Source organism: Nesoenas mayeri (assembly GCF_963082525.1).
Source record: "Nesoenas mayeri genome assembly, chromosome: 1".
NCBI classification, from domain to species: Eukaryota; Metazoa; Chordata; class Aves; order Columbiformes; family Columbidae; genus Nesoenas; species Nesoenas mayeri.
This window is the reverse complement of record NC_137541.1, coordinates 75,932,088-75,952,963: the sequence shown is the minus strand read 5'-3', so window position 1 is coordinate 75,952,963 and position 20,876 is coordinate 75,932,088. Positions and strand designations below refer to the sequence as shown.

At 45.0% G+C, this 20,876-nt stretch overlaps 1 protein-coding gene across 1 annotated transcript; it reads left to right on the top strand.

The window, feature by feature from the left end:
• Nucleotides 1–888: 888 nt before the first annotated feature.
• SSPN (sarcospan) lies at nt 889–19,814 on the top strand (the record flags this gene model as incomplete). Its single annotated transcript, XM_080359716.1, has 3 exons — nt 889–1,401; nt 13,876–13,962; nt 19,449–19,814. The coding sequence occupies 3 exons, from the start codon at nt 889–891 to the stop codon at nt 19,812–19,814; spliced, it is 966 nt and encodes a 321-aa protein (XP_080215842.1).
• Between the last annotated feature and the right edge of the window lie 1,062 nt (nt 19,815–20,876).

The window sequence follows — 20,876 nt, the reverse complement described above, 5'->3', positions numbered from 1 at the left end:
CCCTGGGAAGCCCCATCGGTGTCTGAGAGGACACCCCAGCACTGGATTCAGCTGCAGAACAGATTTTAGAGTATTCCAGGAAAAAACAAACAAATAAGCAACACTTCTGTTCATGTGCTGTCCCCAAGCACCAGAGTGAGCCAAAGTATGGAAAAAGTGCAGTGACCACATGTCCACAATAAGAAATCCCTCTCTCAGTTAGGTAACATAAATAATCTTCCTGGCGTGGACAACTTGCAGCCCTGGAAACACTCTCAGCAGATTTTCAGCTCCATACGCTACCAGTACCTGCACAGCAGCACCACCCTCGTTGCTAGTTCCTGGTCTACCTCATCATAAAACATGCCTAGCTGTGCTTTTGCATCTTCGGGGAAGAGACAGGATTCCTTTTGACTCCCCAGGGTACTAATTTGAATTTTTGTTTGTGTTAATTTCATACTTTCCATGCACATAGTCAGCTCTCTCCCAGTGAGATGCACCCATTCCATCTGATTCAGCCAGTGCATGAAACGTGCCCGTTGTGTGCCTGGTGCTGCGTGGGTGTGCTGAGTTCTGCTCTACGTGCCAGTCTTCCCCAGGAGAGCCACGACGTGATGAGCTCCTACCTGCCTGCTCAGTGCTCACACAGACACAGGCACCTGATCACTCCCGCCTCCCTGCTGAGACAGAGTTCCCTCCTGTTCATCAGCTGGCGATGCAGGCTTTCTGCATGCTGCTTGCCTGCCTGGCTCCTCCACGAGCACGCACCCACGTGTGTGCTCACAGCGATGCAGCCGTGGCGGCAGATGCGTGCTCAGCCCTGTGTGCACAGCCAAACCCCGTGCAGAGCCGGAGACTGCACGTTGGCAGTTCGCTACCCCCCTTGAATCCCCCTCTTCTCTGGGCTATATGTGGCATTTCGAAGCTCTGACAATCTGCTCCAAATGTTTTCCATATTTGTTCAGCCTTCTTGATTCAAATACCGGGAACAGCTCAGCCAGCACAAAGCGAAGCTTCGGGGGGCAAAAAAACTCACACTCCCATCAGCGTGCGTACACACACGCACGTGAAAACCTAAAGTTCATCATCATGGGAAAGAAGGAGGAGAAGAAACCACAGCACGGCACGTCCCTGAATAACCAGAGCCAGACAGGGAAGGCACCTGAAGGGGAGAAAAGCACCGACTTGAGCAAAGCGCAGGAGCCCGCGATGAAGAAGAAAAAGAAGCAGAAGAAAGCCAAGGGGGATCCCAAAACTGGCCAGGAGGAGGAATCTCACACTTGTTGTGGCTGCCGTTTCCCGCTGCTGTTTGCTTTGTTGCAGCTGGCATTAGGCATCTCTGTAACAGTGCTGGGCTTCCTTATGGCAGGCATCAGTTCTTCTCTGCTAGTCAGAGACACTCCATATTGGGCTGGGATAATTGTAAGCATAAAGTCTGTTTCTCCATACAGTGCCTTTGCCAACATTAATGCAAGCTGCATGACGCTCCACTTTAAACTAACCAACTGCATGCATAACACCATTTGAGTTATGCTAACTATAAATATTCTTAGGATTAAAAGTCTGGGTATACTTTTCCAAGGAAACCGCTCCTGCAGAATAACACAAGCTTTCGTATTCTTCCTTAAAATATTCAACAGACCCTAAATAAAATACAGGGTTGCTCTTCACTAGGTGTATGTATTAGCTTGTGCTTTGCAGTGATCTCCTGCCTAGTGATGCTGAAAAAAACGGTGATTACTTATGCTGCCTTCCCTCTTTCCCCACCAAACCATAACAATCAGGTTTTTGAAGTGAGAGCATAACTCTATAACTTGCAACTTTTAGCTGGGTGCATTGGTAATAGTGAGAGGAGAGGAATGGCTGGCTGTTGACCTTCCTTGCTGCTCTGTGTCGAAGAACCGCTGTGATTTAACCCCCTTCCTGCCCACCCCTCCCCAACTTCTCCTCCAGCAGAGGGAGAGACTGCACGTGTCTGTGGGGAGGGGGACGGGGCTGGTGGGTGGGCAATGTGGCAGGGAAAGGGGGACCCGTCCCAGGGCCCGCAGGTGGCTCTCACCAAGTCACATGCAGTTTCGAGTGACAGATCAGCCTTGCCGCATGGGCAGGCAGGGACGGCGTAAAGGGCAGGGTCCTGCTGGGCGTAAATAGGAGGCACCACTGGTGGGGAAGCCCGGGCTGGTCCCCAGCAGTGGCTGCTCCTGCAGAGGTGGGGAGGAGTTGTGAGGGTCTCGGTGCTGTGTGTGGTGTGGCCCTGCTTGGGGCCCCGTGTGCTCGGGGACGTGCTGTTTGCCTGTGGAGAGACAGGGTCGGGGATGATGACCCTGGCATGTGCCGTGGATGCAATTCAGTCTGCAGGTTCTTATCCCCAGGCAGCAGGCTTTGGGAAAATATATACCGATGTGTTAGCACTGTTTTGGGTGTTGTAAAAACTCCCAGCAAATAAATTCATGTTTAGGTACTTAAAGAAAATATTTCTCAATGTGCTAAACAGCTATGGGAGCATCTCCTGTAAACGTAATTCCTTGCTAGTTGGAGCATTATCTGAACACTTGAACTGTTTGGGGTTTGCTGTATTAATAATCCTGCTGGGTGACCCTCCCAAGAGCGGAAGGAGCAGGGCCTGAGCTCCCAAAGGAAAAGCTCCTCTTACTCATCTCCCCCTTCTTCTTTCTCTTCCTACTGAAGAGGTATCTAAGAGTTCGGCGATGTTTTGCGGGGTGAGAGCCTGCCCTTGCTTGGGAGGAGAACTTCCTCCCGGGGTTTTCACTGTTACAAGCCAGGGGGGAGTATGTGTTATAAAATAGCAGCATGTGACATTTTCACTCCTCTTGTTTATTTTGGGGATTCTGGAGGTCAGATTATGTCTTTTCCAGACAGCACTATTAGTATCCCAGGTTTGAAATAGCTTTTTCACTAGAAAAAACTGCAGAAAGAGTGAGCTGGACAGAACTAGTGTATGGCCAGGAATGTGAAAGAAGCCATGAAAGTAGCCCCCAGCCCATATGAACGTCACCAGTGTCCAAACGGCATCCATGGGAGACATACACATATGCCTGATCTCCCTCAGGGAGGCCTGAAATACCACTAAAGTCACTACTTTCTGAAGACTGAGCTCTAACTCCTCTTGTTTTTACCAGCAGCTGCAGGCAGTAGCGACATTTAGATGCCCATGTGAGGCAAAGCTCAGTCCCTTTCAGAGTTTCCCCCTGAAAAACAGCCACAATTTTCTATGTGTATTCCTGAGCTAACTCACAACTCAAAATCAGCTCTCAGCCGTGGTGGTCACGTTTTGCACTCATCAGTCAGCCAGGATAACCCCTGGGGGAACACACCTTCTGGGACTATGCTGGCTATGGGGGTGAGAGCTTTGTTTTGCTTCATGTTTACAGGCTGCCCCAGTTTTTGAGACCTGGACTCTGTGGGCTGCAGGTAGAGAATCATAGGATGTCCTGAGTTGGAAGGGACCGACAAGGATGACCCACAAGGATCATGGAGTCCAACTCCTGTCCCTGCACAGGACAACCCCACAGTTCACACCATGTGTCTGAGGGCCTTGTCCAGTCTCTTCTTGAACACTGTCAGGCTTGGGGCCGTGACACCTCCCTGGGGAGCCTGTTCCAGTGCTCCAACACCCTCTGGGGGAAGAACCTTTTCCTAATGTCCAACCTAAACCTCCCCTGGCACATCTTCCTGACATTCCCTCAGGTTCTGTCGTTATTTGCCAATGTTGATAGGGACCTGTGGGGATGGACTATAATACCTATGGTTTGAGTCAGACGGTCACTCTCACCTTGGGGACTTTGGTGTGATGTTGAGCCACCAGCACATTTAAGTGCAGTTTGACTCCTTCCTAGCTCACAATGGCTTTTGGTGGCCACTCTGCTTGCTGTTGAGGTGATGGCAGGGACCGTGTACCGGGGGCACACGGCCAGGCAGGTTCCTGGGGAACCACACTGCTCTCCTGCACCCTCAGCCTAAAGCAGTAGGGAAAGAGGTGTCTGATGCCCACAGAGAAAGTGATAAGAGTGAAATCAGTGTTAGAAAGGAGAGGTGGAGGTGGTGGTGCAGACCCAGATCCTCCCAGCAAGAGAGCACGTGTAGATCACTGGCCATGGCCAATGTACCACAGGAGTAATGCAAAGCATATATTTCAGAGGCAAAATGCAGGAGGTACGACATGATGCTGCATTTACTTTGTTCTTGTGCTCTGATGTCTCCATGGAGCTACTTGGTGCCCACTGGGACATTGGATGGAGATGGCCAGGAGCTGCTGAGCTGGAGTTTCTGGGTGTATGGGTCACAGGCTGCAGCTGGTGAGCTGTGGTGAGGATTGTGCTTAAGACCTACATCCAAAAAGCTGGGGGGGAAGCTGGTCCATAAAGGAGGAACCTTGGCTAGGACATCCTACATGTGGCTGGCTCTTGGGCTGCTGCGGGAGGCTGCATGGAGGGCATATAGGTAGAGGATGGGTGACCCACACACTGCTTGAGAACAAATGTTGTGGCAGAAAGGGACTTCCTGAAACTCATTCATTTACACAGAAATGAGCAACAGAACAGAAAGATGTGGTGTAAAATACCAGAGCATATTTGTTTTAGTAGCATCCCACTCAAGTGCTCTTTTTAGAGGACTTGATTAGTATTCAGAATCAAGAACTTAAAAAATCTATTATTGAGACCTTTTTAGCAACATTAGAGATAATGGGTGAAGCTCATTCCTAGTGTTACTCCTTTGGAATTACACCAGGGCTGGATTTGACCCCATGGCTGTTAATGCAGGGTGACAGAAAAATGAAGGAAAATTGCTAATGTGTTAAAGAGACCCTGATTGATTGAAAGATTTTTTTTTCCTTCTTTATTAGTGGCAAAATGGTGACACTGTTCCTTGCTGAAAATCAAGTGCTTTAGTGCATTACCTTGAATGAAAAGGAACATCTTTAGAGAAGCAGGTAGAGTAAAAGGCTACTGAGGAAAACTATGCAAGGCAGTCTGAACTAAACCAGTTCAAAACCTGACCGTCTAGGTTTGTGAGGATAGCACAGACCAGGGATTGGGTTCACCACCCTGTGGAATAAATGTGGCAAACGATCTGCTGCTGGGGAGCAGAGGAGGCCCCTGACACCAAAAGGGTCCCCTCCAAGAGGTGTCTGGCACCAGACATTCCCTCCTGCAGCTCCTGCAGAAGGAAACAATACAGTTTGCATTGCATCAGAAGTGTTCCACCATGGAACCAGGTTAAAACCTACTAGTTTGAAATGTATTTCATCCAAAATCTGTGAGGCATTAGTCAGAAACCAAAGGAAAGGTTTATGGACAGGAACCACAAAGCCTATGTGATTTATCACTTCTGCTTCAGCTTCAGCGGCCTATTCCCTGTAAAATGCCTCTCCCACATTGCTAGGGACAGGGAAATAAATGCAATTAAAACAGTGAAGGTGGCATCCATTTCTCCTACCTGTAGCCATTTATAGTGAAGGTACCCAGGTCTGAAGCACCTGTCAGGCTCCTCCATGAGACCTGTCCCGAGCACTTGAAACTGCAGGCTGGACCACCCCAGCACCCTCTTCCTTCTTGCTGTTTTGAAGGAGTTTGGACAAACTCTTTACCCAGAAGTGTGGGGCTTTATTTTTTCATGTGTCTTGCCACTGACTTGCTGCGTAGCTTTGGGCAAGTTACTTAACCTTGCTAAGACTTTGTTATTTCCCCTGTAAAGTGGGGTTAATAATGGCTATCAGTCACCCCTTGCTTCGAGATCCTAGGATAAAAAGCGTTGCAGAAGCAGTACACATTAATGGTATCCTTTTCACTCTTTTTCATTAGCTTGTGGCCTTTTGACACTCAGACGAATAAACGATGTATTTCTCCTTGAAAAATTCTGCTATTAGATTATTTCCACTGTGATTAAAACTAGAGAGTATCAGTTTTCACAGGAGAGCTCCCTTTCAGACCCATTTTACAGACTTGGGCAGTTTAGATTGTTACAAAAATGCTCATCAGAAATCATAATCCAGGGTGTGTATTATTTCTGTCGGAAAGTTATTTAAAATACATTTATACATGGATGTAAATAAAACTGGGATTTTAGAAGTATTTTTTAAAGAATCTGTTTCTCAAGCAGCTCAAGACAGCAACTGTGGCTCCAGCTGTCATTTAGCTTATTACTAAAATTGTCTCAAAAGACCTTCCATGGGCCGAGTCCCCAGCCTATGAACTCTGATCCTACTTGCTGCTTGGAGCCTTCAGGGTCACATCTCCCCAAGTGTTTCCTGGGGCCAGAGGGTCCCTGAGCTTAACCCAGGGGCTAGCCATGCCTTGTTACCTTTTGGCTGTACCATTCAAGCACTGGCTTCTCTGATGTGGTGCTTTGTGGTGTGAAAGGCAGGCAGACTTCCAACTGAAAAAGCAATTTAATTATCCTTCATTTACCTGTGGTCAAAACTATTTATGTGTCTTCAAGTTTTCATATATTTTTTTAAAGTACCTGTAAAAAAATTAAACCAAAACCTTCACCAAAGGAAAAAAATCCTTTGCTTTGAGCAGCTCGTAGACAAGTATAGGTGACATAAATTAAGATCTCACCATGGCTGGAAAACCCAGCTGCAAGGAATGGTTTTCAGTAGATGAGGGGGAAAAGCAAATGTGTCACGAGGCAGCATAAGGGAATGGTGCAGGACAACCCCTCCATAGGACAGGGCTGGCGGAGGAATTTGGCTGGTTTTCATGCTTCGAAGATCTTTTGATGGTTAGTACAACATGGGTAGCAAACAGACAGGACTATCTCCCGATGCTGCGTATCCCTATCAGCTGCTGATAATTGAGATGTTTGTTTAACTGCTGTACTTCTGCATGAGAGTCTGACTCAGACAGCGGGTCCTGCCACTGACTCAGCACGTGGTTGTGGGCTGGTAAACCTGAGTGCCAAAATCAACAGTGCTGCCTGCAACAGGCAGTGCTGACCCAGCCTCTGCCTCAGTAGCTTGTCAGGGTCTGTGTTGCTTTGAGGCTGGAAGGACAGGAAGGTGGTGTGACAAGCTCCCAGCAACCCTCTTTGGCTCGGACAGCTCTCGGAAAAGTTGCTCTGGCATCCCCAGTTCCCAGGGAAGCAGCAAGGCCCTTAAAATTAGGCTGGATTTTTGCAATGGAAGAAGCTGGTGTCAGAGAGAAGGCAGGGGTTTGAATTTTCGTCCTGAAAATGGGTACAATGGTGGTGGCATGTGTAACCATGGAACAGAAGCTTTGAGAACATTGTTATGAGACAGATGCTGAAAGAATGAAGCATTTTTACAGGGAAAAAAAAAAAAAGGACAGTTCTGTGCCATAAAGTGATATAAATTAGAAACTGGGGTTAAGTGCAACCTGATTATTATCTATGGTTGGCTAGACCTGCACTCTTGTGGACCAGAAGGGGCTTGCTGTACCTGTAGCTGTTCCCATAGTGTACATAGTTTCCCTGTCTCACTGTCACAAAACAATTCAAGGGCCATGTTGTCTCTGACAGTTTCCCCACAGATGAGGCTCTGTAGATGTTCCCACCTAAAAGCCTTTCTGCAGGTGGTCCCTCACACAATAAAATGAGACAAATCCATATGGGTAAGCCCCCATCAGCCTCCCTTGTCTCTCTGTTTCTGGATCCTCCCACCTGCTGGATGTAGCATTTTTCCATGAGGCCGGATGCTGTGGCTGCATGGTGGTGGCCGTGCCAAACATCAGACAACCACTTTATGTGTGAGGTAACCTTTTTATCTTCCTAGACAAGGTCAATAATTGGGAAGCATCCCCAGCTAGAGCAGGAGGCAACCAACCCCCTTCCATATTGACATGGGGGATGACTGTGTTATTTAAAAACCCCTGAAATGTCTTCCCTTTTAAAGCCTGAAAGAGGAGAGACACTTTATTGTTAGACCTGGCCCCTTGCTGGTTTTTTGTTGTTGTTGCTTTTGACACCTTTTCCTGCAGCAATTGTGGAGGTGGCTTTCAGTCAGACTTTACCTCCTATACAGCCTTTCTGGGTTTTTAACTTTTGCTTGCTATTAGGGAAGCAGATTTCAATTTATAATGAAAGATAACACTTAAAAACTAGTGCCATCGAAGCAGCTAGTGGAAATTATAGTCATGCAGGCATCCAGTTCTTAAACAATGTAGCTTCAATTGGCCGTGGGAAAACATCAAAAAGATTGAGAGAGGACAGCCTTCAAGAACAGCCTCCAAGTTTAGGTATTTAATTGCACCGTCTCCAAAGTATGTGAAACTCTGGATGAAATGCAATGAGGTAGGCTGCATGAAATATGCTCTGGTGACGTTTCCAGTGCTTGTTTATTGCCATGTACGTATGCAGCATCAGAGCTGTGTTCTTCAGAGCTGCCTGCCATTAAATCTCATCATTTTCTAAGAGTAACTATGCATTGATGCCTGATTAGCTGAAATCCATACTTTTATTTTGATCAGGTACAGAGTGGAAAACTTTGATGGGAAGAAATGGTGAAATATTTTCAAAGAATGGTTTGAGAAGGTAGCTGCACAGCAGAGCTCTGTGTGATACCTGGCCAAGTATCTAATGCTGGACTCCTCTGTGTTTTAGACCCCTGTTCCAGCTATAGCCTCAAGGGGAAGGAGGGAGGGAAACAGAGTTCCTGGCTGGGTTATGGTTGTGCAAAAAGCCTAGGTGAGATTCAGAGAGGAAGATTGTTCAAACAGGTTTCCTCAGACTAGGCAATCTTATGACTATAGAGATGATGGTTTGCCATAGCTTCATAATCATGGACACAGCTCACATCGTGAGACGTGTTCATGTGGCAGTCTTAGCCACGCTCCGCACATGAAGAGCGAATGAGCTATAGTATGTCTTTGTGAGTGTTTGCAGCATTTGTCTTGTGTTGTGGCATAGACCCAAGGTGCTCCCCTGAACTAGGTTTTTGCCTCCTTCCATCATGTTTTCGTGGGTGTTTCCAGATCTCCCGCTTTACCAGCTTCACATGCCAGGGTTTCCCAGGGTTTTCTCTGGGAAGAAAGCTCTTTGCTGGAGAAAACCACCTATTCTATAGCAACTCCTGGACTAAAAGTGTAGCAAGAAAAGAAAAACCACTTTCACAAACATACAAGGGAAAGATGCAGACGGATTAGAGCGATCTGTGGTTTTGAAATCTGTTGAAATGAAGCAAACCACATTAATATGTCAACGTGCAAAGATAATGAATGCAAACCACAGCGGAAATTTGTGCCCTATGTGTTCATATTCCCCTTCAGTTCTGTACGTTACATAACCATCTTCGTCACTACCATGGAGTGTCCTTGTGCTGCTCATACACCTTGTGCTGAGTCCTTGCAGGACCAAAAGCAAGTGAGGTGCAGGGAAGTGAGGATAGGGAGAGAGGCTCCCTTGCTCTGAGCCTCATGGTCCTTACTGATTTGCAATGTCCGTAGGTTTGTCCAAATGCCCTTCTGCATTGCCACCTGTGTTTGTTCCTGTTGGAGATGATGAGCCTTTTTTTCTCACCCGTGACTCTTTTCAGAAGTGTAATAGGTTTAGTGGAAGGGACAGGGTTGGCTACCTTGAGATTTATCTTCTTCTTTACTACTTGAGTTCTGGTTTTAAGGTGATCAAGATGTGTAAAAGCATGCTCCTTGCAAGTGCTGAATGTACGTTGCGGTATGGTCGCAGTCTCACTGTTGGACCATCTAATTTACAGCAGTGTGTGAGGCTCCAAGCTGTGAGAAACACCCAGTTGTGCCAGCCTGTGTGCGTGTACAGGGAGAGTCAGTTTGCCAAAGTCCCCAAGAGGCAAGGACTGTGCACACACGAGATCTCTGTGAGTGCAGAGATTCTCCCAAGCAAATCAACTGGGACCCACTCCTCAATGAGGTTGGGGTCAGGTCCTGCTGCAATCTATAGCATCTTAATTCAGTTCTCACAACATCAGGTTCTAGCTCTTTTTAGGGTGGGAGCAACCTAGAAAATACCTATTCCTATTTGGGTTGTGGTTTAAAAAAAATGAATTCTTAAGTCACTTTTCAGCCCTGAGATGTTTCTGCCCAATGGAAGGAACATCTACTGCTTCCTGCTAAAAAGAAATAGTGTTGAAACTTTTCTAGAGTATAAGCTTTAAAGTTTTTCAGCCAGCTCCAGTAAACAGCTGTTTTCCTGGATTGTGAACTGGAGGATTTCACAGAGTATACCTTAACCAACACTAAATCTGGACCCTTCCTAAATACATCTGTATTACATTTGAGTCTTTTTCTAGACAGTACTTTTCTAAATTTAAATTATTTCCTTGGATAACCATTCACATCACCACATATTCAGCAAAGGGTGTGTTAGTCTGTCTGGAAAATTTAGAAGTATAAAATCTTGAAATAAGCTTGAGTTGAAATTTACTCAGCATAGAAATGCATATTTATAGATTTCCAGAGAACAGTTACAAGACCTGGTCTAATTAACGACTATTCTACAGCTCTTATAGAATGTATTTTATTTGTATAACAAATGCATATCGATTGGTGGCAAGCAAGTGCTAAAGCAAGTTCAATCGCATTTTATGTTGCGTGCTTAGTCAATAAGGCATAGGAAATACATGCTTCACGCTGGGATATTGCAATGGCTACTGAAGCGCTAGGACGCAGGATTACCTAATGCTACTTAGCAATCAGCATCAACAGCATCCATAACGTGCCTGCTGTAATGCAGCTGTCTTAGTCATTTAGCAAGTCCTAACGAGTATTTACCACAGGATTTTTATAGTTATTCTACTGCATTTCACAAGTGTAATTCAGAACTGATCTATTAATAATGTGTAAAATAGAAGCATAAAGCTGTTTTCTGTATAAATGTTCCACACTTCAGTTTGCTCCAATGGGTGAATTCACCTTTAAAGAACTGAAATGTAAAACATATCTGGGTCATAATTCTCAGCAACATTATTTTTTACCATCACTTACAAAAATACACCTCTCTGGTTAAAAAAAAATGTTGGTATATTGTTATAAAAGAAATACTTAAGCCTTCTGAAATATCCCAGCCAGGACTTGCCAGAATCCTGACCCAGTGTAATCTTTTATAAATACCTCTCTACAAATGTGCCTCTTCAAGTATCCCTGAGTATATTATTTAAATCCTAGAGGAACTTTAGAAAGCGCATGCTGGAATGGAAATCCTTTTAAACGATAGTCTTTTGTATGAGAAGCTTTCTGAAGAGGGAGGTCTGATCCTGCCACATTTAAAGCCAGCAGGGTTTTTGCAGAAGTTGTGCGAGGCACATGATGGTAGAGAGAAAATTCCACCATCGGAATCCGACTCTGCCCTCGAAATGAATGCAGCTCTGTCAGCATTCTGTGGGAAAACGGGAACAGGAATGGGACAGCGGGCATAGTCCCATGATGTCTCACGGGAGGAACCTGGAGGCAAATCTGGCCCTTGGTTCATGCCAGTGTAAATTCCCCCTGGTGTAGCTAAAGCAAACCAAATCTGATTTATTGCTCATAACAAGATCTTTCAGCACCAGATTCTGAAGATACTTAGGTCTAGCTTTGATGTGAGCAGCCCCTTTGATTTCACATGAATTTGGGGATGTAACGTTATATGAGTGTATTTAAGCTTTTTCTTTTTTTTTTTTTTTAGTTCCCATTGCAAGTTCTTTCCTTCAATCACTACTGCCACTGAGGGAGTTTATCATTTGGATATTACTAGAGATATGATCTCCTTAAGATTTAAGTTTTATGGGCATGTTAATTGAATTAAAAGATTAATATACAGTGCAAGGCACCAAGGACATAGACGATTAATCCTGAGAAATAAAACCTGGTTGAGTCACACAGAAGCACTCTAGGGCAAAAAAAAAACCCAACACTGAAGGACCTTTGACAAGAAAGGTTGTTTTTTCCCCCGACAACACTGTCAGCTATGGCTGTCAACAATAAAAAGAAGAAAACAAATAAATTGGAGGCCATGTGTAAGTCATAGGACTAGAATATAAATACACATGACATAGAAAGGAGTAAATAATACTGACGCTTTCTTTAGAAATGTTCTGAGGCAATACTTCCTATTCATGTCCCACTGCAATGACATGAAATAAAACTTTATGGGAAAAAGTGTTATTAATCACGCAGGTTCTTGAGGGACTTGACTATCCATGTGTTGAGAGGCACTCTTCCTTTAGAGGGCTGCTGCCTAGTGCCTTACACCAACAATGCAGATATGAAGAAAAATTCAGTATTTTACGGATCGGATCATAAAAGAAATGGTTTTAACCATTGCTGCCTAAAAGGACAGTTATGTATTTTTCGCTGCAGGTCAAGCAGTCCCCTGTGGAGCTGGAGATCTGGATGTGAACAGCACTGCCGTAGCATGCAGCGACCAGGCGGGGATGAGGCTGTGAAGGAGCCCCACACTCCTGCAGGCATCTCCGTGGAGTAGTTCCACCCCTGAGCAAAGGCAACTTGCACCCAGGGCTGGACCGAGAGGGCAAACCCCACTGCTCTGGGAAAGCAGAAAGCCTCAAATTAATGAGAAGTGTCCAAAACCCTCAAAGGAAGACGAAGGGGGAAAAAAGTATAGATTCTTGCAGTCATCACTGGGAATGTAATAGCTATCATTTATGATCAAGATGCTCCTAGAAAGGAGGCCAAAGTTTGCTCCCAGCCCTGCATGAAGACAAGCCTTAGCACCTTTGGAAGCACGCTGGCCCATGTCAGCTAAGGTATCAGCTAAGGCTCATCATACCTGGGCCTTTTTAAAGGTGCAATACAAAGTGGCATTTAAAAATACCTGCATGCTATAGACTCCCGTATTTTTCCAAGACAACCCAAACACGCATGGATTGCTCCCAGAGTAGCTCCAGCCACCAACAACATTCTCTTCCTTCACAGCTGAGGTCGGGACTCCTCGTGTGCCCTGATCCAGCCCCGGGCAGCCCTCAGTGGGTGCTGGGGACCTGGTTCCTCTTGTCCTGTCATGGAGGAAGCTGCCAGAAAGCAGCAGTCTGGTTTCAGAGCTGCAGGTCCTGTGTTCCTCCTGTGAAGTCTGCTCACTGGTCCTCCAAAAATGTGGGAGAGGAAGGCAGTTGAGTGCTTAGCACCATGGCGGGGCCAAATAGCACTCCTTTAAAAAGGAAATCGTATTGATTGGGCTAGCTGCTTGGAGCAGGAGCTTCCCTCCTTATGTGGCTGGAAAGTGCCTACCAGTGAATATCTGTTCCTGCAAATAAATCTCAGTCTCAGAATTAATAATACAGATGGCTAAATTAATAATAAAGTGCATAAATACTTTTCTATTGCTGTTAGCCATCAGCAACTACTGCCACAGGGCTAAAATGGAGTCTCAGATTGCAGGGGAGATGTCTTCTTTGGTATGGTGTTCACTCTGGAAGAGGCTGAAAGTCTCTGCTCTAAAATGTGCTGCTTCTTATCCAGCAGCAGCTGTGATTGCTGATTTACCACCTGTGCTGGTGACATAAAAACCCTGTCAGCATCCACTGGTATGTAGGATGTTGCTTTTGGGGCTTGCAAGCCCAACTTCATATGCCTTCTGCTCCTTTTTGATAGTTAGCTACATGGACAAAACCTCGAAACCCATCCGGGAGGCTATTTCTGGGATGTGTCTTTGTAGGTCTGATTCAAGAAGTCACTCTGATTAAGTTTTTTTTGTGCCTTGGTGTCTGTAAAGTGAAAGTTAAAGCTCTTCCCTCCTCACAAGTGCATTTACACATGAGGTTCTTAGGTGCATGGCTGTAGGCTCTACTCAAATGACTTACACACTGCTCCTGGAGTTACAGTCCTGCTAACAGAGAAAGGTGTTTTGGCTTGAAAAAATGGTGGGTTTTTTTATGTGGAGGTGGGTTTTTTGTTTTTTGGTTGGTTGGTTGGTTTTTAACTTTGACACATTTTAAATCTTCCCTTGCAGGTCTGTGTGGTGTCTTTAGTGGGATTTGTTATGCTTTGTATTTCGTACCAACCTGACGAGAAGACGTGTGTGCAGTTCACAGTAAAGGTACCTTGACTTTTTAAAAAATGTCTTTTTCTTCTCATGTTGTTAAATATAATCAGTAAAGTTGATACTGGGGATATTTTTAAGACCACATGAAAAGAAGTGAAAATGCACCTGAAATGCAAGAATGGTTTTCTGTTATTTTCCAGGCAGCTAAGGAAGAAACTGTAGTGTATAAAGGGTAAACTCTAATAACAAAATTTCAAATCAGACTAAGATACCTTTTTATTTGCCATGTTTTAAGAATATCAAAGAGATTCAGATCAACAAAGGTGGAATAATTGGGGAAGCATACAGTGAAAGGTTGTGGGTTACTGATGAAGTAGAGATATGCCTAGAGAGCTGGGTGACAGGGTGGCATAAAATCGGTCCACTTAAATGAAGTTTTAATTTTGAATGTGATCTAAGAACCATCTCAGCACCTTCCCAGCAGGTTTGCTCCTCACCATGAAATAAGAAACTGTGTGGGCACAGGCAAATTAAAAAGTATGGCTGGAAATCTCTATCTGCCCACCTTCATGACAGGGCAGAGGTAGAGGCTGTTCCTGAGCACCTCAGCATGTGGTGCCTTGTGTCAGGGTTGGGCATTAGTGAACATGAGAAAGTGTTAGCAAACCATGGGGACTGGCATTCTTCAATGAAGTAAATTCCCAGCTGAGCATCACAAGAGAGGCGCAGAAATCAGGCACCATGCCCCACCTCAGTCCCCAAAACTGTGCTTCATTGACACTGGTCAATGAAGGTTAGAAAAGAAAGGCTGAGAATGCTTATTCCAGATGGGACCTCTGTTTTTCTGGTCTGTTTTTCTTTCTTATTGTAATTTTCAGGGCTCTTAATATTTTGCAGACACATAATAACAAAGAAAAATACCGACACAAGCAACACAAAGAAACGGTGATTATTAACTTAGAAAGGCAGAAGGAAATCAAATGCAAGGAGTGGCTTTTCAAACCCAGCATTCATCCTCCCTTAGAAATTAGACCCCGGTGTGTCTTTTGTGCCTCCCTCAAGCTTCTCCTGTACTTACATAAAGAAAAGGAGAAGAAGAACAATTGTTTCTGCCCTTTGATTGCCTTTACATTCTCACCCTGTCACCTTTACGCCCACAAGTAAGCCTTATGGCTGCCCAGGGAGATGCTGGGCTGGGCGGGAGCTGCCACGCCAGCCTTTTTATTGCTTGCCCTGCAGCATTAAATTGAACTTGGCATCTAAGCAGGAAGGGAGTCATCTCCCATGGTGGGAATGGCATGTCGGGCTGGGCAGCTCAGTTGTTTCTGCCACCCTTAGCAACACCACCTGCCCTGACAGTGGGGAACATGAGCCATCGCTCCTGCAAGAAAATAAACATTTCTTAAGTGCTCCCCAGGTGATCATCACCTGGCAGAATTAGAGCTAAAGTCTCCCTTGAAAGACTTCTGGTTCAATAAATAGCTCATGGACTGCTGGCTACCCCAAGCACCCTCCTCCCCATAATCCACCTTCCCAGCATTTCCTATTGTGGCATGCTACAAAACTTGATCAATCCCAGGATGTTCATCTCTCTTGTCCCACATCCCCACTGGGACACACTATCCCAAAGTGCCTCCTCTCCTCACTGCCTCTCCAGATGAACCACTTTTGGGCTGCAATGCACATATCTATTTTAAACAAAGTAGGAGCTAAAAGTCTCCACCGGGGCTTTGCTTACACAAGGCTCATCTAAATCTCCAGTATCACATCTCAGATCTTTAAATCATAGAATTGTAGAATCATAGAAAAGTTTGGGTTGGAAAGGACCTTCAAAGCTCATCTAGTCCAACCCCCTGCAATGAGCAGGGACATCTTCAACTAGATCAGGTTGCTCAGAGCCCCATCCAGCCTGGCCTTGAATGTCTCCAGGGATGGGGCATCTACCACCTCTCTGGGCAACCTGGGCCAGTGTTTCACCATCCTCATTGTAAAAAATTTCTTACTCATGCCTGGCCTGAATCTCCCCTCTTCTAGTTTAAAACTGTCACCCCTTGTCTTGTCATTATAACCCGTGCTAAAAAAATCTGTCCCCATCTTTCTTATAGGCCCCTTTTAAGTACTGAAAGGCTGTAACAAGGTCTCCCTGGAGCTTTCTCTTCTCCAGGCTGAACAACCCCAACTCAGTCTGTGCTCACAGCAGAGCTGTTCCAGCCCTCTGATCATTTTTGTGTCCCTCCTCTGGCCCCTCTCCAATAGGTCCATGCCTTTCCTGTGCTGAGGGCTCCAGAGCTGGACACAATGCTCCACATGGGGTCTCACCAGAGCAGAGGAGAATATTTCAGTTAAAGGTCAGTTAAAGTCTGTGTCCAAACAGAAAAGAAAATCAACATTAGCTGTTCAGCAACAAGGCTGAGGATGCAAAATTACAATCATGAGACAGAGCCCAGCAACTTGGGTTGTGAGTGACTCCCTCGGGGTGGGAAACGGGAGGAGACCCAATGCAGTTCTTTCTGCCTTCCTCCCTCTCGACAGCTGCTTCTTTCACTTCACACTTGCATGAGCCCTGGATGCTGTTAAAAAAGGAGGTGTTAGAACTGCTTTCAGCAGAAGTCCCTTACTGAGACTACTGCAGGTATCCACAGCACCCCATGCGTCTATGAGAAAGGGAGACCACCACGTCTGAGAGGGTGGTTTTGCCTTTTGTGGGGACAATGGCAAACGCCAGGCTGAACTTATGCCTGTCCCCATCTCTGTTTCCACTGGAAGCCTGTTGTGCAGTACCACAAAGTAGCATGTTACGAGTCTATTTAAAAGGGGAGATCCTCTCTCTTTAAAAAATAATAATAATAAAATAAAAGAGAAAAGGAAAGCCCACATCTTGAGATTCCTGTGGACTTGCTGGGCTATCTGCTAACATTCGACAGATCAGTGTGGTGCTGGTTACGGCACGTCCCAGGGTGGCATGACACCCTCTACTCCTGCCCACCCAGGCCCAGCAGCCCACACCATGACACACACTGTGGTTCCTGTTCCCTGCACAGGCTGGTGCCTGAGCCACCACCACCTTCAGAAGGGGTCCCCTGGATCCACCTCTTCGAACCCTTCTGGTTTCACTTGTGAGAACTATGAGAAGCCTTTTCCATGAGGAACTCGATCCATCTTAAGTTATTTTTTTTATTTATTTTCTTTTTGGCACAGAGCAAAACTATTGCCAGGAAATATTGCTAAAATGGTCCTTCCTCATATAAGGAGCCTGAAGGAGGATGAACTGCCATGCTCTGACCTCATCATGTGCTGTCTCTTCCTGCTTCCCATTTCTCCTCTATTTAAGCATCACAGTGCCTATCTCTCTGAGGCTGTTAAAAAGCAGTTTTACATTGGCAAGTTCTGGTTCCTGGGCAGAGCTCACTACACAGTTGTATTTGTGATGTTGAATTTGCCTCCAGGTCTGGCATGTGATTAATCTGCTGATGGGATCTCAGCACTCGCTGTCTTATGCTCCCTCACAGGCAGTATTTGCATTTGCCTCACCTTTGGTATTTGGAAATGTGTTCATTTTCAGCGGCTCATGGGGAGATTCCTCTGCAAACATCTTGTGAGAATAATAAGCTATTTGGAAATTGCCCTATGTCCCCATGCATCTCTGTTCACCTCTGAGGACTGCTGGAAGAGCTGCCCATGTATTTAGTGCGTTTCAAAGGGATTCTGAGATTTCCTTCCCTTTAACTACACAACAGGCAAATTCCTGCTTAGCATACCTAGAGTGTAGCTTAGGCTGTGGATTTCATGTTACTTTGTCCTGCCTTTAGATAGAAATTGGCAGCTACATTAAATACCTGCCAGGGAGGCCAGGGCACACCGTGTAGTCTTGGTTTAATGTCTCATTTATTAGGAAGGCCTGATTCTGTCTCCTGCTGGTCTGAATCCAGAGACTTCCAGCCAGTCCATTAGGACTTCTGCATCCCAGAACAACTTTCATCCCTCAGAGAAGAGGAGTGGTTGTCAATGTTTGTCCATTTTTTGTTTTCCCCATCAAACACACTTGCACCATATTTTAAAGTAATGTCACAGGCCTACAAATTACCACATCTTTGTTCGGAGGAGGGCCCATCAGTTAGCAGCGCTTGCTTCATTATGCTTTATATGAGGAGGTGTCCCCATTTTCCAGCTTCACCTTTCCCATGGACCTTTACCTTGAAAGCTGCAGGGGTAAAGTAATTGCATTTAATAAGAGCCACCCTTATTTTGAAGCTGCCCTTGGTTTAAGACTGCAGGGGAAATAATTAAATTTAATAGTAGCCAAGTCTTGGAAATGAACATCGTGCTGTAAGAATTTGGTGATTTCAGGAAGAAAATGTATATAGTGCTTTCAGATCTGCAATAAGCCCAATTTTTTTTTTTTTTCAGGCTGGCAACTGAATAGAAAGATTGATTCACACTCTAGTTATAAGACAAAAAACACCAGGACTGTGAATTTTATTAAGACACACAGACTTGGAGTTTCAAGGTCATAAAAAACACTTTTATATTGATAGTTTGCTTGCAGTATTGAGGTTAAGAGAGAGAGAGAGAGAAGCTCCTGTTTAAATAACAGAAACCCAGTCGTGCCATGTGTCTGACAGATAAGATGCCAAGAAAAATAAATGTTTTTACCGTGCTGAGCAGAACGAAAAATGCTATTTTGGCTAAACACAGGATATGATTTTAATATACATTCACACATGTTTTGTGTGCAGCACAACAACTGCCAGTTCCAGCTACCAAACGCAAGGAAAGTCCATATGCTTTGATATCCAAAGGTCTCAGGTGCAACCAGAGGTGGCAAAGGCTCTGAATTGCTTCCAGTTTCCATGTGTTTGTGGGGGTGGACTCTGCATAGCTACCCTTGAGAAAAGCCACCTTAGGGAGGGTGACAAAACAGACCCTTGTCCTTCTCATGCTGTAGCAGGGGCAGCGCTGAGATGTGAAAGGTGCTCGCTGCTCTCTTATGTCTTTCAAGGACTGCTCCACCTTTATGGGGCAAGTTTTGGAAGGGATTGATCACTGCCTGATTTGCAAATATAAATCAGATTTTTCAGGGCATGCAAGCCAAGAGCAGGGAATAACACATGAGCAAAGTTTCAAAAACACCTACTTCTCAGCACAGCCTGGGATAATATGTCAGCCCAAGCCTCAGTCTGCTCAGCTCTGCTTCAAGGCAACTGCAGTAATTTATCTCAGCTGATGACTGCAAGTCTAGCCAATGCAGGTACAACAGTAGAGGAAGATACTCTCTCCCGCTCTATAAAGCTTCTGGCCATATAGAGACACAGATTTTTTGGTGCTCTTATCAGGCTGTAAAATTCTACTCATGTAGAATATGCAAGGTAGAATTAATCATTCTTGAGATGACCTTGCAATTTCCGAAACACACAATGTGCAGATAGTCTATTAAATGCATGCATTCCCTGTGAAGTATATGTGCATGCATTCATTCTGCATTACTCCTTCTCTATATGGCTGGAAAAAGAGTATATATAGGGTTTTTTTCTCTCTTTCAGGTGATGTATTTTCTCCTGAGTGCCCTTGCTCTGGTTGCCTGTGTTTTGGCCGTGGCTTTTGCTGCACACCATTATTTGCAGATGACAAAATTTACCTGTGATACCATCCTCGAGACCTGTTACTGCAAACTGGACACTGCAGACCCCCTTGGTAGGACCTTCGTCTACCAGGACGCAGCTGACTGTGGCAGCCTCACCAGCGCACTCAACCTGTACTTACTTCTGCAGATGGTTCTCAACCTAATAGCAGCCCTGGTGTGCCTGTCGGCCTGCTTTGTGATGTGGAAACACAGATATCAGGTCTTTTATGTGGGCGTTCGGTTCTACCCTTTAAATGCTACTGAAGGCCAGCAACAGAAAGTATAGGGTCTGAGCTGGTGGGGGCTTGTAGCCAGGGAACGGAAAATGTCAGCATATTGCCACCCTAGACACCATGGATGGATAAATGTTTATAAGGTTTTCAGCAAAGAAGAGCATTCACACAGTTTTAATTAATATATTTTTCAATAATTTTAAGAGCATTTCATCTAGCTGCTCTTGCTAAAAGTCTCTTATGAGACTATCTACAGACTATACAAAGTCCTTCAGATGCAGCCGTACAAATACTCACCAAAGAGGGTCTTTATTAGCCATGGGCAAAATGAAGGCTTAAAACTCACTGGGAACTCATCTGCAGGGCTACAGCAGTTAAGAAATAGGGTCCATTTCCATCGCTAGTATTATAGATATCTATTCTTGCCTTCAGAGAAGCTATACTGATTGCTACCAGATAAAGATCTGGTCCATACTGCTTAATTATACTTACGCTGATCATGCTTAGGGAATATATTGGCTCTTAGATGTTCTGGGTATAATCCATGCTAACCTGATGGGGATTTAACATACAGAAAAGTAATAAGGGAGGTCAAGACCTCTTCAAATGCAGGTTGAGCCCAACAGCAAAGTGAATATATTGACAACTGCCATATAAAATATACATAGTTTTTTTAGAGTGACTAATGATATAGCTTACCTAATCCAATTACTAATAAACAACAATATGAGTGGGTTGACTAATGGTAATTCAGTGTGCCCTGCTTGAGACTCCAGACAGATTTCTGAAGTGTGAGTGCTCAGCACTTTATGAGAAAAGATCCATTTAAGAAACTTTCAATTGCACTCCGAAAGTGGAGGACCCTACATCACTAGTCACATTGAAAACTATGCTGACATTGCTGTAATTGCAGGCTCCCAAACCCGGCGTCTAGCTAGTTCCACCAATTATGCTCCAAGCACAAAAGGCCAAATGCATTTTTGGTGTAACTACTCTGAAGACAATCAGCCTTACACACCAAAAGTGGAGATGGGCCAACAGCCCTGAAGATATATCCCTGCAACAATGAATGTTTTTTAAATTGGGGTGGAGGGAGGTAAGCAAGAAGAGACTGC